At 40.1% G+C, this 17568-nt stretch overlaps 1 protein-coding gene across 15 annotated transcripts in view; it reads left to right on the top strand.

The window, feature by feature from the left end:
• Positions 1 to 17568, top strand: part of nav3 (neuron navigator 3) — a 307018-nt gene that overhangs the window by 283711 nt on the left and 5739 nt on the right. For 12 of the 15 annotated variants that reach the window (XM_054753817.1, XM_054753825.1, XM_054753824.1 and 9 more), the window contains 13 exons: positions 401 to 552; positions 1396 to 1590; positions 1940 to 1992; positions 2440 to 2463; positions 6400 to 6423; positions 6591 to 6668; positions 9811 to 9894; positions 11489 to 11600; positions 11704 to 11831; positions 12624 to 12647; positions 13021 to 13187; positions 14325 to 14478; positions 17080 to 17266. In XM_054753817.1, the coding sequence (XP_054609792.1) occupies positions 401 to 552; positions 1396 to 1590; positions 1940 to 1992; positions 2440 to 2463; positions 6400 to 6423; positions 6591 to 6668; positions 9811 to 9894; positions 11489 to 11600; positions 11704 to 11831; positions 12624 to 12647; positions 13021 to 13187; positions 14325 to 14478; positions 17080 to 17266 (1382 nt within the window). The remainder of the gene's footprint in view (positions 1 to 400; positions 553 to 1395; positions 1591 to 1939; positions 1993 to 2439; positions 2464 to 6399; positions 6424 to 6590; positions 6669 to 9810; positions 9895 to 11488; positions 11601 to 11703; positions 11832 to 12623; positions 12648 to 13020; positions 13188 to 14324; positions 14479 to 17079; positions 17267 to 17568) is intronic. The other 3 variants (XM_054753819.1, XM_054753818.1, XM_054753821.1) reach the window with 3 other exon arrangements.

Below are 17568 nucleotides of genomic sequence, written 5' to 3'. Positions count from 1 at the left end.
ACAGCAGGACATAGCGTATATGCAGAACGTGGAATAGAAAGTGGAGGTCAGATGTGACAAGTGTAGTAAATGAGGACTTTGGAAGGCGGGATGCTGCTGAAAAGCGGATGAGCGCAAACTCAATTATTATCCTCAGAGGATTAAATATGGCCGATTGTCACGCGCGCGATAAGACGGCCTTCTGCTGCTTAGCCATTTTGGAGCTGGCAGGAGATGAGTGTGTTTGGCAGCCTTGAGTCAGTGTATGCTGATGCATGCATCTTTATGTTTGCCTGTGTGGGGTTTTTTTTTAGCCATAAAGGCCTTTTTGCACTCTGCACTCATCCCACCACCAAGCAACCAAACACTTCCAACATATCACTCTTTAAGAACACCTGAGCACAGTCTCTTTCGGTTTCAGGTACCCTCCATCAGCTCGGCAGACGTCCCACGAAGAAGGAATGGAATGGCTCAGGTCCCATTCAACAGGGGGGCTTCAGGACACAGGCAGCCCAATGTCTCCCCCTGGAGCCTCTTGTACCACCGCTGGAAAATACCATTACTCCAACCTATGTGAGTCTATGCTTTAGAATATCTGTAATTTAATGTATGAACAAGAGCAAAACTCTACAAAGCTCAAATATTTTTCCTAATTCATTCTCCTAGAGTAACAAATAACATGATCCTCCATTACAAATTACTTGTACATGACCTGATTACATTTGACATTAAGAGCCACTCTATGCACAGAAATTCCGTTCCAAGGCCCCCAGCCAATGGTGAATAAATGCAAATACGGACGCACCCATTAAAACGCCCAAAAATGCCTATTTTTTGCACTGTGAACCGTACAATATGCCTTTAACGGTTACTAAACACAGATTAAATTTAGCATTACACATTAAGAAACAACTACAGTAATGCAGTATTGTTCTTACAAAAGATCAAAACATCTTCCTGATGGAAAAATGCTAATGTTAATTGACTTGTGGGACAGGCTCCTCTGCTGGATTCATAGCTGCAGCACTCTTTTCCCGCTGCAGATAGCGCCGTTACGGTAATAAAATGAATTATTTACAAACTTTAAGCAGAGAAAAGAAATCTGTGAATATGCGGTGGGAGCAAATGCCGAACTGTGAATGGTGTTGGCAGGGGGCTAACAATCCTCCACCTCCTGGATATGTTGTCATTAAAGTTCCTGCATTATTCAAATAAATAAATATTGAATGTTAAAACCAGTATTTACACCTTTAATTGGATATACACGAATGAGATTTAATGAGGTCTTCCCTGGCCCATGCCCCTCTCATCCACAGTCTAGTGACAATGAACAATGATGAAAGATGAATTTTATCCAATGAATAATGCAAATATATGATAAAGATATGAGAAAGTCCCATTGTTGTTTTCTTGCAGTGAGCCCTACTAACATCAGCCAGTACAACCTACCGCCAGGCAGCAGCAACATGAGCCGCTCCAACAGCATCCCCGCCCAGGACTCCTTTGACCTGTACGGTGATGGGCACCCACTGGGGGGCAGCGCCACCTCCCTGGAGGATCGACCGCGGGCCATCAGTCGCTCTGGCTCCTTCAGGGACAGTACTGATGAAGGTATGCATACACACACACACACAGGCTTAAGTGCAGGTATTCCGATGGCCACTCAGCAAAGTCCCACTAGTCGTCAAGTCCTTTAATATCATCTTTAATGACCTGTGTGCAAGGATTGGCTCATGGGTCGCCCTGCTGTGATTATATCCTTATGGCGGTCAGCTTTTTAACAAGTCATGCATATTTTTTCACTGCCCTCCTGAAGCTATTTGCCCTTTATTATGATCAGCTTGTTATTGCTAACCAGCACTACTCAGTGTGATGTAGAACAAGTAAGATTTTAGAGGTCAAATACATGACAAAAGTAGGTTACATTTGAGTTGATCATTACCTCTTTCTATCCTTACAGTCCATGGCTCTTCATTGTCTCTGGTGTCCAGCACGTCTTCACTGTACTCTGCAGTAAGTAGTAAATTCCTGCATTGCTATGGAAACAAGAGTTTCAAATACAGTAGCACATACCAGAAGATTAAAATTACATTAAAATTTAAAGAGAGGGTACTTTGATTTCCATTCACTGCTGGATTTGCAGGAACTGAATTTAAAAAGTCAAATACTTGCATGTCCTCACGCTCACTGAAGCAATAGTTAAATCGTAAAGTATTGATTGAGTTTGCACATTGCAAGGAGTGATATGAATGATAGATGTTCTGCAAAGGTTGAAATGATTTGTGTGCTTTGAGCTCGTCACAAATCATTTCCAATTTAACTTTCAAGCCTGCTTTTATCCACAGCAGAGATGCTGGCATTCTCCATCCCTTTAATGTCATTGTAATGAAAGGTTGACATGAGGCTGGGCAGTTTATTTTTGCTCTTTCCTCAAGTTTGTTTGTGTTTCTCTTTTTACAGACAGAGGAGAAGGCCCACTCAGAGGTAAGAGGGATAACTTAGTCTGTAGGTTGGCATGTTTCTGCTGAGGGTGTGTTGTGTCACCATGGTTGTGTGAATGCTGAAAAGTAAAATCATCCATGGTTGAGTCATGTACAATCATTCCAGAACTGCCGTCGCACTTATCGCTATCCTGCTAGGTGCTAGCATGCTAACTGTTAGCGTGTTAGCATTTTGGCCATCCTCATTTTAAATATCATATGCCTTCATGTTTACTACAAACACATTTCTCAACTGAGGTGAACCATTAAACATTAAATGTTCAGCTTATTCAGGACTCCCAGACTTTTTCTCATTCCCATTCTACATTCCCACATTCATTCTGTTTGCAAACATTTCTACATTTATTCTACGTTTCATCACATTTCTGCATTCATGTTACGTTTCATCACATTTCTACATTCATTCTATGTTTCATCACATTTCCACATTCATTTTGTTTTCACACATTTCTACATTCGTTCTCTGGTTCATCACATTTCTACATTAATTCTACGCTTTAACACATTTCTACATTCATTCTACACTTTAACACATTTCTGCATTCAGTTTACATTTGGTCGCATTTCTACATTCATTTTATGTTTCATCATATTTCTACATTAATTGTTTCAACATATTTCTACATTAATTTTACGTTTCATCACATTTCTACGTTCATTCTATTTTTCATCACATTTCTACATTCATTCTATGTTTCATCACTTTTCTACATTCATTTTATTTGTTCGCATTTCTACATTGATTTCAACTTTGATCGCATTTCTACGTTCATTCTACGTTTCATCACATTTCTGCATTCATTTTTTCTACATTCATTTTACATTTCATCACATTTCTACACTCATTCTACGTTTCATCACATTTCACACACTTTCTGTATTCACACATTTCTACATTCATTCTAGCTTTCAGCACATTTCTACATTCATTCTACACTTGATCGCATTTCTACATTCATTTTACGTTTGATCGCATTTCTACATTCATTTTACGTTTGATCACTTTTCTACATCCATTCTGTTTCCACACATTTCTACATTCATTCTATGTTTCCACACATTTCTACATTCATTCTACGCTTGACCGCATTTCTACATTCATTCTACGTTTGATCGCATTTCTACATCCATTCTATGTTTCCACATGTTTCTACATTCATTCTATGTTTCCACATGTTTCTACATTCATTCTATGTTTCCACATGTTTCTACATCCATTCTGTTTCCACATGTTTCTACATCCATTCTGTTTCCACATGTTTCTACATCCATTCTATGTTTCCACATGTTTCTACATCCATTCTGTTTCCACATGTTTCTACATCCATTCTGTTTCCACATGTTTCTACATCCATTCTATGTTTCCACATGTTTCTACATCCATTCTATGTTTCCACATGTTTCTACATCCATTCTGTTTCCACATGTTTCTACATCCATTCTATGTTTCCACATGTTTCTACATCCATTCTATGTTTCCACATGTTTCTACATTCATTCTATGTTTCCACATGTTTCTACATCCATTCTGTTTCCACATGTTTCTACATCCATTCTATGTTTCCACATGTTTCTACATCCATTCTGTTTCCACATGTTTCTACATACATTCTATGTTTCCACATGTTTCTACATCCATTCTATGTTTCCACATGTTTCTACATTCATTCTATGTTTCCACATGTTTCTACATCCATTCTATGTTTCCACATGTTTCTACATTCATTCTATGTTTCCACATGTTTCTACATCCATTCTATGTTTCCACATGTTTCTACATTCATTCTATGTTTCCACATGTTTCTACATCCATTCTATGTTTCCACATGTTTCAACATTCATTCTATGTTTCCACATGTTTCTACATCCATTCTATGTTTCCACATGTTTCTACATCCATTCTATGTTTCCACATGTTTCTACATCCATTCTATGTTTCCACATGTTTCAACATTCATTCTATGTTTCCACATGTTTCTACATTCATTCTATGTTTCCACATGTTTCTACATCCATTCTATGTTTCCACGTGTTTCAACATTCATTCTATGTTTCCACATGTTTCTACATTCATTCTATGTTTCCACATGTTTCTACATCCATTCTATGTTTCCACATGTTTCTACATTCATTCTATGTTTCCACATGTTTCTACATCCATTCTATGTTTCCACATGTTTCAACATTCATTCTATGTTTCCACATGTTTCTACATTCATTCTATGTTTCCACATGTTTCTACATCCATTCTATGTTTCCACGTTTCTACATCCATTCTATGTTTCCACATGTTTCTACATTCATTCTATGTTTCCACATGTTTCTACATTCATTCTATGTTTCCACATGTTTCTACATTCATTCTATGTTTCCACATGTTTCTACATCCATTCTATGTTTCCACATGTTTCTACATCCATTCTATGTTTCCACATGTTTCTACATCCATTCTATGTTTCCACATGTTTCTACATTCATTCTATGTTTCCACATGTTTCTACATTCATTCTATGTTTCCACATGTTTCTACATCCATTCTATGTTTCCACATGTTTCTACATTCATTCTATGTTTCCACATGTTTCTACATCCATTCTATGTTTCCACGTGTTTCTACATCCATTCTATGTTTCCACATGTTTCTACATCCATTCTGTTTCCACATGTTTCTACATCCATTTTATGTTTCCACATGTTTCTACATCCATTCTGTTTCCACATGTTTCTACATCCATTCTATGTTTCCACATGTTTCTACATTCATTCTATGTTTCCATGTGTTTCTACATCCATTCTAAATTTCAATGCATGTCAACACATTTCTACAGCATTTTAGTTCAGCTCCAGCTTTTCAGCATTCACACGCAATTTCCACAGAAATTGCCTTCTCTAGTTATGCAGATTGAGCAGCTTTGCATGTGGGATGGCAAATATGTTTTCTTGTTCAATTTATTTTTGCTTTATTGTGTGCTTCAGTGTCATCAACTTTATACGTAAAATGCTGTGTTTGTGTTTTATTGAGTCTCTGTGGCTTCCTAAATGTCAAACGTCTGCCAAAGCAAAACATTGATATTTGGACAACGCAGGCTATGTTAACACGTACACAGAAAAAAAAAAAGAATCACATGTACGACACCTCTTTTCCTCGATTTGCTGTTGTTTTTACTCTGCCTATTCCACAAATGGCGTTTTTATGTGTTTTCTGATGTTTTTACCTACCGGTAGAGCTTTAAAAGATACAGTACGTGTGGACATAGCCTCATTTGAAGAGTAGTTGGACTGTTATTGCATTATCAATGAAATAATGACATGAGGATGAAGATGAAGGCTCAATCAAGTACGGTAGTTTAACTCTATGTTGCATTATTTAGCTTTTTATCACATTCTGGCACTCCTTCCATCTGGATCATAAATCACACATCCATACCTTTCTGTCTGAGTTATAATTAACTCTTAATAGCTTATGACAAAACTCACATTTCATAGATTTTTTTTGTTTAGCACCGAATCTTCTTTGACTTTCCATTTCTATTTCCTTATTCCTGTTTGTCTTCTTTGTCTGCTTTTGTTCTATGTCCTCTTCTAACCGATTAACACTGGATCAAACAGTAATGGCAAATACAGCTAAGCCTTTTCTAAATTGACTCTCGGGGTAAACGAAAAAGCAGCAGTAGTTTGCTGAAACCAATAAGCATGATTTGTCTTAAAACATATATAATTTGTGACTTTTACTGGCTGTGTAAAAGAAATGAGCTATTTGCAATACTATTTGACCCAAATGAGTAAAACGTTTGCTGGGCAACTCCTCACCATGACCACTACAGCATTACTTGTAATAACCTCTGTCTTTCCAGCCTCATCCTGTGTGATGGAGGCATGCAACATAGTGTTAATTTTGACTTTTCTCTTTTCAATCAAGGGCCAAACAGTCCAAAACTCCACGGTAATCCCCCACACTTTATGTTCACTCCTTTTTTTTGTTGTTGTTTTTCCACACAGTGTCGGCATGTAACTGTGCAGTTTTTGCATCCCAGCTATCAGAATGGAAGCTGCAAGTTTTTCTTTCTCGCTTCATGTTAATAATTCCAGGTTTTTTTGCCCCCAAACTAGCAAATCAGGAAGCTTCGCCGGGAACTGGATGCGTCTCAGGAGAAGGTCGCGACCCTGACGTCCCAACTGTCTGCCAATGTGAGTTTGTTTGCCTCAAAAGCAAGCCCCCCCCCCCATCCAAACATGCATCATAGCATTTGCCTGTTGGAAGCGACATAAATCTTTAAGACATCCACAAAAGCCCTTTGAAAAATCCGTGCATGCATTTAGCCTTTTTCCCTTGTTTGCTTTTGGTGCTGTGTGTGGTTTTTGTGTTTGGAGATAAGATGTTTTCCTCGGTGGCTTTGTGTAACGTACACAGACGATTCGTCTCGGGCAGTTTTGTAGGAAGAAAATTCAACTGAGCAGAGCAAATCAGACAGGCAAGCGAAGTGGGAGATGAGGATAAATGAAGCCAGACTAGAGTGTGTCGTTCATGAAAAAGGGAGAGACGGCGTTAAGATGCGGATAGATCGACAATATGACTCAGCTCAATGCCAAACACTTCTGCTCTTGTTTGACTCATAAATTACTAAAAGTTGTGCACAACTGAAACTATCGACTGGAAGAATGAATGCAAGACACTAACCATGCACAGAACGTAATATATAACCAGGGATAACTATATATATATAATAATATAATAATATAATAAGCTGCATCATTGTAATATTTTTATCCTGAGAGTTAGTTTGCAAAAGAATAGTAACAGCTCCAATAGGATGTATTCCCTGTATTACCGTCAATTTATTAGATGAGGCGGATTATTCATAGCTGTCAACATTTGCATCTGAAAATGAGTGAAAATAAGGTCAATTCTGGTCTTTCCACCAGAATTTGGGTGTAAAGACCCAACCGATTATTGTGATTCAATCCCGTTATTTTTAAATTGTTTTTTTTAAGACGTGCGGTATCTTTTAGCTTGATTGAAATTTTCAGTTCATTTGGAGCTGTTAATACATAATGTTAATCCATTTATCTTTCTATCAATAAAATAAAATGGGCATATTTCAGACATCATTTCAAATGTGAATTAATCTTGATTAATCCACACATGAAACCCATGATTAATCTGATTAAAAATGTTAATCATTTGATAGCACTAATACTGTTTATATATTTTTTTTCTAGGCATATACTGTTTATATATATCATATAAATCATTTATATATTAATTTCTAGAGTCACTGCTCATAGAGTGAAATATTTCAAGGGTTTATTATGTAATGTAAATAAAAATAGTCAAAAAAATGAATGTTGTAAACTACGGGTTGGCGTTCTAATCACCAAATGAACTGTGAAAACCTCCTGAGTCTTTAATTTAATCTTTAGTCTGAATTGAACTCCTGAAATCAAATAACTTTTGCACCAAATTGTAATTTATTGAAACGCACCTGTTTAGTCATAATCACAACAATCTACTATTTTTAACCAATCCAGTGAACGTTTCCAACTTCCACTTTGATTCCTCAAACGTGTGCTACACAAACTAATAAAACTTGACTGACATTTGCATTCATTTTTTCACTGTAGTATTTTTTCTCCACTTAACAGAACAATAAAATCTTAATCTTTTGATGCGTTACCATGGTAACCCTCAACAATGGAGGGCGTCTTTATTATTTTTACTATCCTGCTATATCATCGTCATTGCTGTGCTACTCAGGAAATTGGGTTTCGGTCTTAAAGTGTTATGAGGAACTAATATGGGTCATTTGTGTTGAGTCCAGCCTAATTAGTTGTATTTGCTTCTACACTGTGGTGTCGGACTGCACTCTCAGGGCTTCGTTTTAATTAACCATGCATTTGTTTGGGGTTTTTATGATGAAAAATGAGGCTTAATTAGCAAAAACAACATCCTTTGAAAGGATTAAGACCAAACCCAAACTATTTTTATGGGGTTTTTTTTAATGCTTCTTCTGCTTCCTGCCTTTTTTCTGCAGTGTTGCATTCAGCTCATTTCTAGTGTAGGTGTGTGTCTCAGTCTGATAGATGTCCTTGATATTTCACCCACGCCTGTTGCGATGGTGCTCTAACAGCACTGACACTGATAACTTCACCTCATTCACTTCACTGGTTTGGCCCTTCATCAACTTCAGCCAATGGCGACCATCGGGGACAGGCTGAAGAAGCAAGACAGATGGTTCAGCCACAGGGTCCGGCCAGCGCCTCCTTCAGGGTGGAAAAAAAAATACTGGCACATTTAAAGGTCATGATATTTGGGATACAGAGATAAAAATGCAACATAGGTTGGTGTTTGAGACATTTTTACAGTACAGTCTGTTAACTTGGAGACAAACGTGCCATCCGTCACTCAGCATCTGGTTGCCAAGGAGCAGATAACGTCTGTTGCTATTGGTAGCCTCCAGTTGGTCATCCCTCCAGTCGTTTTGTGAGATTATTTTATCTTCACATTGCCCCGGAGCGCCTTCTTGTCATTGCTTGACGTTCTGCCATCACAGTCGCTCTGACAGGAGTCTCAGCGTCTCGATGTTTGGATTAGGGGGTGGCTTGGCAGGGCGCACACACATTTAGGATCCAGTACAAGAGCTGTATCAAAATTCTAGGGATAATAACGCCAATTTGTAATCAGTAATTGCTGAGACATGGAGAAGTGATAGGATTAAATAGCCTCTGCTTCTTTCTACTCCTTTTCGGACATGTTGAATTGTATAACGTTCATCACGTGATCTTCCTTAGTGTAACCGTGACCGTGACCATTTCTGAGAAGTATTACTGTTTTGACACAAATATAAGATGACCCTCCATGTAAGACCGCCCCTCTTTTTCAAGACCTGTTTTCTGGCAAAGTTCTAGACCCTGAATATAAGACGACACATCTTTTATTGCCGAAATCTGAATGATACCAAAACGGGGGTGTGAGAAAACCGGCGTTAGATGTGCATGTTTATGGTCAGTGTGTTGATTGTAAGTGTAGTTTGGAGTGATATCGAGCCGCACACAGTCGCATGCACAAGTTGAGGGGAGCAGATGGTGTGATGTCGGTACAACTTTGCCACCCTTCAGTGTGTTGCTTCTGCATCCAGGTGTCACTTGAGCTCAGCAGGGGTGTCTCGCAGCTGCCTGTTATATAAAAGAATGCACTTTTAATGAAGGTTGTGGTGGTGTGATCAATACACTGCAAGCAATTCATTCAGTCATCCCATCAGTGTGCTTTTAATTATTTATTATCGTGGCCTTTTCACATGTTTACCCCGTCTCTCTCTTTGTGGCCGTGCAGGCTCACCTGGTGGCCGCCTTTGAGAAGAGCCTGAGCAACATGACATGTCGCCTGCAGAGCCTCACCATGACTGCTGAGCAGAAGGTGGGTGGCTTTAAGAGCCAGAACAATATGAGGGATGTGAAGATTGAGGTGTTTATTCCAAAATATAGTTGTTTTTGTACAGTATGTACTGCTCATCTCATGTAGGTCAATAGGAACATCTTACAAATGCATCATTTTTGATGCATCTCTTGTATAGTATGTTGTTAAATCAGGCAGAAACCTTTACAGGCAAACTTAATTTGGACCTACTGAATCTTTTGAATGCAACTGCACTCCTTGCTGTACAGTCATTCCCTCCTGGAGTAACAACATTTATTTACATGTAGGCTGGAGATGCTCGATATTGGCTTTCTTATTGTCCAGCACTTCATGACCGATATCGATTTCCTCAAACTAATGTGTAATTATGCTTCTTCTACTGGATGGATTTCACAAACACGGCACTATTGAATACAAGTTATAGAAAATGTGGCAAAATGCTGCGTGTGATTCTTCCTGAGGTGAGATTTTAAATTAGAAGTATTATGTCATGTTTACGTTGTGTTCCGTATGACAGGTTGGACTTTACTTTGGGTTTCCCTTAGTTTTCTCGTCCTTTCCTGTTTTGTGCTCTTATTTTGGTTTTCTGTTGCTTGTTTGGCACGATGTGCATTGTGACCCTGAATTTACGTAACTGAATTTTTTGCTTTTCAATTTTGTGAACTGATTTTTTTTCACAGTTTATTTAAAATATGTATTTTAAAATTCCGTGCACATAAATTCAATATTTCAAAAATCAGCCCTGTTTTATCGCAGTTAATTGGTTCCAGACCTGACTGTGATGAATGAATTTCCACAAAGTAGGATACCTTGTTTATAAACGGAATATTTTCTTAGTTTGAGCAGAGAAAACCTGTTTATGACCTTCTAAACACGGTTTTTAACATTATTAGAGCCCTCCAGACATGGACTAACACCCCTAAAGTGACCTTTACACTTGTATTGCCCAATATAGCACACATAATAAAAGTGAATAAGTCATTTAAGACATAAATAAGACCGGTGCTCGTGTGTGTTGCTATAAATGTGTTCCTTATGAGAGTAGAGTGGCGGACGGGAAGTGACATCAGGTGTTCAAAGTTGAGTTTCATCTTGCCATCAGGCCAGCCAACCAGATCTAAAGTACATAGCCATGTGACAAGGAAGTGTATGTGTGAGATCTGAAACATCGAAATGATTTGCACTGAATTTGTATAAACTGAATGTAAAAACACCGTATTTGAGCAAACTGAATTTTCAAACACACTCATTTTGCTTTGAGTTTTTATTCAATGACATTTTCGACATAATTTGATGTAAAAAAAAAAAAAAAGACAAAATTCAGTTCACAGAATTAAAATACAAAAAATTTAGAAACAAGAAAGAAGTGAACCTTCATCCTGAAGCAAAGGCGAAATACTTCCAGACCGTGGACGTACTGAGGTTGTTTCTCTGCGGAGCACGGCGAAGTTTAATGAGGTCTCACTCGTGCGGCGATATCATTATTGCCAGAAAAAACAACGTTATCTCATTTTTATGCCAATATCGTCCGCTTGCAGACATACCTAACGTAGGCACGCATGGGGTTAATAGGTGTTTTCTTTATTTTTCTCAGGAGTCTGAATTGGTTGAGCTGAGGGAGACAATAGAGACGCTGAAGACCCAGAATACTGATGCTCAGACGGCCATACAGGTGGCACTCAACGGCCCGGACCACCTCCATAAAGGTAGCTGATACATCCCATTAATGAAACGATCGTACTATTAAGACACTAGTTTATTATATTAAATGTCAGTGAATGAAACCAGGGTTTGTGTGCCTTTTTTCAGATCTGCGCATAAGACGGCAGCACTCATCAGAAAGTATGTCAAGCATCAACAGTGCAGCCAGTCACTCCAGCATGGGCAGCATGGGCAAAGATACTGAGGACAAGAACAAGAAGAAGAAGAAGAGCTGGGTAGGTGGACCAGGGCCATCATATCACTGTTGCTAGGCTACAATGTTTTGAAGGGTGTCAGATAAGTAGGGAGTCATCGTCCATTGCTGTTTGAGGAGCACTTGGGGTTTCACATTCACGTCATCATGCGGATGAGGCTGCAGGATGGCAAGAATAATATCAAGGGTATGGATGTTCATCTTGAAATAAAAGACACAACGGCGTGTAGAAAAGTGCTTCTTGAGGCTCTGGGGCTTGAAGTCGAAGCAGAAGTGACAAACACTTTTACTGCCGTTAAAGTGCTTTTTAAAAGGCCCTTAATCCCATGCACGTACTCAAAGGAAGGCCTAAAATCCCCAGATACGTACTTACGCTTTAAAAAATGTACCTTTACTTCTTTTTCTAAATCTGTCGTCCTTGGTTACTCTTCCAGTGCCGCTCTGCAGTCCATGCAGCAATACTAACTTGGGCTCATTAGCGCTAAATGCATTTTAGGCCCTAATTAAAGAATCAATTAATGATTCATGTGCACAAATACTGCCTCAGTGCACAATGGAAGATGGAAAATGGAATGAGGTACCTAATGAGAGCTGTTAAATGGGCTAAATTCTGCCTTTGCAAAAATAAGGAGAATGACCTCCTCCAAGGCCGTTCGTTAAATGTGTACACCTTCATATGCACCCGCCTCTGTGTGTGTCTTCATGTTGTCTTTAAGATTCAAGCATTATTCACTGTGAAATGAAAGAAAAGTGGAGTTTTGTGTGGTGTGGGTGTGTGTGTGTCCTTAACACTGGGTGTGTTTTACATCTTTAGGTGGCTGATTCCATCCCGGCTCAGGTCAGTTGCCCCCTAGAGTGCCCTTTGAATGTGTGCAGTGCAGTTATCCCCCATCTTCGCCCTCCTTCCTTCCAAGCCATTTGCTCCCTTCTTGTGTTCTCCCTTTTTGCCCTCCCAAGAACAAGCTCTCCTCTTTTTTTCTGGAAACGTCAGCATGGATACGGCCGCCCCGTCATTGCCTGTTCAGCCATCATTAAAAATCTCCTTCCTCCACTTCCACCTCTACTTACGGCCTTGATATTTGCCTCCCTTTTACCTCAACCAGCAGTGACCATTGCTTGGGAATCACACGGCGTGATCTCGCTTGAAAAGGTTGACGCTCAGCAATATTGACCTGCGCCCTCCTTGCGTCTGTGTGTGTTTTGCCATGCAGCTACGCAGCTCCTTCAAGCACGCCTTCAGCAAGAAGAAAACCAAGTCGCAGTCGGCCCACGACGAGATGGAAGAGATGACCGACTCGTTACCGTCCTCGCCCAAATTGCAGCACGACAACAGGCAGGGCAGCATCGCCACGCTGCGCTCTTCACCCTCCACCACAGAGTGAGCTTTTACCCACTCAGCACACACTACTGTTTGTGGTACACCGCCACTCTTTGGTGCTTTTACACACCTTTCCAGCATATAAGCCTCTCATAATGAACACATCCTTTCAATACATCCAGGCTAATGTCTACAAGACATCATGCTTTGATTGCAGGTTTGAAGGATCTCAGGCACAATAATATTAACATGTGCTACTGTTGCGGCCGTAGTGCACTCCAAGCTAAAACTCAACTCTGAACCCCCAACGTCACTTCCTGTCCTCCACACGCCCGGAACACATTTACTGCAACACACACGGGAACGAGTCTTATTGTGTGCCTACTAATTTGGGTAATACAAGTTTAAAGGTGACTATAGGGGTGTTATTTCATTTCAAGAGGACTCTGATCATGTTAAAAACTGTATTTAGAAGGTCGTAAACAGGTTTTCTGAGCTCTAATGATGAAAATATTCCATTTATAAAGAAGGAATCCTACTTCACTTATCAAGGTTGGGTCTGGAATCATCTAACAGCAATAACCGAGGGATTACTGTATTGTGAAAGAGTAATGTTGTGTATACAGACGATATTCATTTTTCATTGATTGTCTCAATCTCACTTTTCTTTCACCTCTTTATTTCTCTTCCAACCTCACTTTCCATGCTTTCCTTTTTAACCCCCCTCCACCGCCACCGCCACCGCCATGCCACATCGTGTAGCAAGTGCCTTTGCGATAGCAAGTCCTCCCCAATTTGGACCTCAAAGAAAAAGCAAAACGGTCATGTGGTCTACAAGCACAGATCTCGGTAACAGACTGGAAAGCTTCCCCAAGAGGGAGTGTGTGTGTGCAGTGTTGGTGTGACTTTGCTGTGCATCATTATACACACAAAGTAGACAATTAGAGACAAAGATGACAAATTTCAAGCATGCGCGTGTGTTTAGTGTCTCTTGACACATTTTCTATTAAATACAGGAAAGATTCACAGTCTCAAATTCCCTTTTATTGCTCCTGCCTTTGCAAGTTTCCCTCCCTGACTCCACAACCCTCCTTTAAACTGTATTTGTGTGGTATTTGGTGTAAGTAACCCACTAAGTGACCTCCGCCCTCCTCCACCTTCTTACTCCACCCACCCTGTGTGTCATCCCGGCTGCAGGCTATGCGAGTGCACCGAGGCCGAGGCCGAAATCATCCTCCAGCTCAAGAACGAGCTGAGGGAGAAGGAGCTCAAGCTGACGGACATCCGCCTGGAGGCGCTAAGCTCCGCCCACCACCTGGACCAGATCCGGGAGGCTATGAATCGCATGCAGGTGAGGTTTACGGGACTCGTGATGGTGTAGACCAGGGCTATTCAAATGGCCTGTGATGCTATTATGCAACTAACATTTTTTAGATTCTTAAAAACACCACAGCACTCTTGTCATGTAGAGGATCATTTGCGTCCTAAAAATTATTGCCACTGCTAAAATTGCTAAAATTGTGTATTATTTATGCCCCTAATTCTAAAATTTGTAAACTCAATTATTTACAAACTATTTTTTGAATTGCTTCTGTAAGCTTTCCGCGGCCTATGTTGAAACCCGCCTGGTATAGCCAGCACCGCTTTCCGCCCCCCACCTGGACCAGGGTCCGCAAAATAAGAGTCACCACTCTCCCCCCTTCAAAAAAAATGAAGTTGACTAGCCCTGGTATAGAGCATACAGTATGGTGCATAATGAATGCACAGATGATGAGTCACTCCATATTCCGAAAAGGAAAGCGCAAACCCAGTGACTATTTTGCAATGCTTCACATCAGTGCGCTACACGCTGTGTAGAAGAAGAGTCTCCCTTCTGATCTGGGGATCTTGTAAGGCGTCTTATCGGAGACTTAACCTTCACTACAAAGTGAGCCTTGATGATCACAAAACGGCGCTTACAGCCCATAAATCCACTCTACAGATTTGAAGAATAACAGCAGCAGGCGGCGGCTTGGATGCAACAAAGTGACTATTGAATCTTTGAAACTTTATTACAAAGCACAACTAGTGTCTTTGAATCTTGTTTCTATCTGATTTTGCCTAATGCAGCATCGTGTGCGCAACGCTGCACTAATCATCTGCAGTGTTTTTGTACTTCAATACAACTTTAACATCTCTCTGAAGCAAAAATGGTCCAAATGTGGCATATATTAAATCCACACATCATTTTTGATGCCTGTCCAATTTAAAGATCCGATAGAGATTCCATAATAGTGTTTGGAAGTATGTTGCACTAATCTAGCCTTGATGCTGGAATGTACAGTTTAAAAGTGCTTTTACTAAGCCCTAGTGGGGACATGCCGTTTTGTGTGTGTGTGTAGCTTTAAATACTAATGAGCTATGTCCACACCTGTCTCTGACAAGTGCGTATGGCGCCAAGAAGCCTTATTTTGCACTTTATCCACTTTTTACATGTTCCCTCGTTCATCGCGGGGATAGGCTCCCAAAATCGCCTGAAATAAGTGAAATCTGCGAAGTAGCTGTTGATTATTATACAGTATATGTATTATGTATGTTTTAAGGCTGTAAAATCCCTCACAGTAAACTTTATACACTTTTCTCAGACAGGCATTGACATTTTCTCACACTTTAAACACTCTCAAAGTTCAAGTTTCATTAGAATTTTAATGATCAATCTACTAGGTTGGACACAAAAATTATTAAGTGACTCATGCGTATTCACTCCTCTGACCGTGCTTCGTCCTGGTGCTGTTCAGCTGTAGCGCTTTTGTATCCTTGTTAAAACATATTGCTCCCGCCGTCGTCCTCCTCCTCGTCCTACTCCTTCAAACGAAGATTCATTTAGCCGATTGGCTGCTGCTTCCTCTATTGTTTATTGGCATTTAGGGAGCAGCTCACGCAGTTAGCTAGTTTGCTAGCGACGGCACGAAGGAGATTGATTGGCAGTGATCTACAGCCAATCAGGATGCAGCATACAATGGGCTGGTTCTCCCTTAGCCAATAAGGACTGTTGTGGCTCTATATTTAGCCGGCAACACTAGCATAGCTATATGAGCTACAGTGCTAACACTACTGTCACATTTTAACAGCGACATCATGCTAGGTTAGCCTATTCAACAAACATGACAACAACAAAATGCTAATGATAAACGGTAAGTTCCCACATCTGTGGATGACTTAGGATGTCCAAAGTTTTTAGATGTGTAGTGAAGCCTGCTTTGTTGTTGTTGTTTTTTTTAACAAAGCGGTCCTCCATGAAGTGGTGGTATCATGGCCATGAGGAAGACGTTTTTTTCTCCATGATGTCTCTCAAAAGTGACAGGGATGATACATTTTTTGGGTGGTCATGAAGAAGCCCTAGGGACACATACTGTATATCATGAACTCATTCAACACCAAATATGTACTTATAATATTTTAATAAACCTGAACGCCCGATCCCAACAATGTATTTATACGTCTTTTACGTTTTGTTTGCCTTGTTTATTTTCCTGAAACGTACCTATGTTCTGCTCCTGGTTACTAAAGAACGGAAAAAGGTAGAAAGAAACTTTTATTTTCTGATGAAAGACGGGAGTCTAATCTTTCTTTTGGTAGGTTCCATGTTTGTATAGCCTTAGAACACAATATTCTGTGTGCCTTGAAAGATCAGTCAAAATCGTCTAAAATGGCCGCTACTGGAACTGGAGGGGTTGTCTTTTGAAAAATGGAGGTAAAATGTCCAATTTGCATAATACTTGTCCTTCACAACTACTCAGTCCACCCATTTTATTTTTAACTTTTCACAGAGTTGAACAGTTCTGCATGGAAATAAATAGGCCAACAGTAAAGATGATTTTGGATTCTATTTAGTTTGAGTATATTAGCGTTGTGTATTCAGGCAAAATAAGTGAGTCGTGTGTTCATTTTCATCCCCTCTCTTGATTTATAGAATGAGATCGAGACATTAAAAGCAGAGAACGACCGCCTCAAGTCCAGCAGCAACGCCACACCGACAGCCACGCCCGTCAAGACGGCCCGGCCGCCCTCGGAGACCTCCAGCACGTCCTCATCCTCCTCGCGTCAGTCCTTGGGCTTGTCTCTCAACAACCTCAACATCACCGACACCATCATGTCAGGTCAGTGGAGCGTCAGCGCAGATGTCCAATCGACTTTGGCAGGCTGACATTTGTTCTGGGGTGTGAGAAGAGGAAAAAGTCATTTCAGTTGACCTTTGATTAAGAAAAAAACAGGAAGAAATCAACTCACAGTGGCTTCAATTGCCAATTAGGACTCAACGAACACCCTAATTCATGGATTGTGTGTAAATATGGGAGGTACTTTAATGTCTCGCTTTTTAAATAAAAAGCAGGATGATTCATTTCTACCCACAGTACACTTCTTCCATACAAGGTTGACATTCTCCGCAAGCTTTTGCTCC

The sequence above is a fragment of the Dunckerocampus dactyliophorus genome, chromosome 15 (genome assembly GCF_027744805.1).
Source record: "Dunckerocampus dactyliophorus isolate RoL2022-P2 chromosome 15, RoL_Ddac_1.1, whole genome shotgun sequence".
In the NCBI taxonomy this organism is placed as follows: domain Eukaryota; kingdom Metazoa; phylum Chordata; class Actinopteri; order Syngnathiformes; family Syngnathidae; genus Dunckerocampus; species Dunckerocampus dactyliophorus.
The sequence above is the reverse complement of the archived record's forward strand: the minus strand, read 5'-3'. Positions and strand labels throughout refer to the sequence as shown.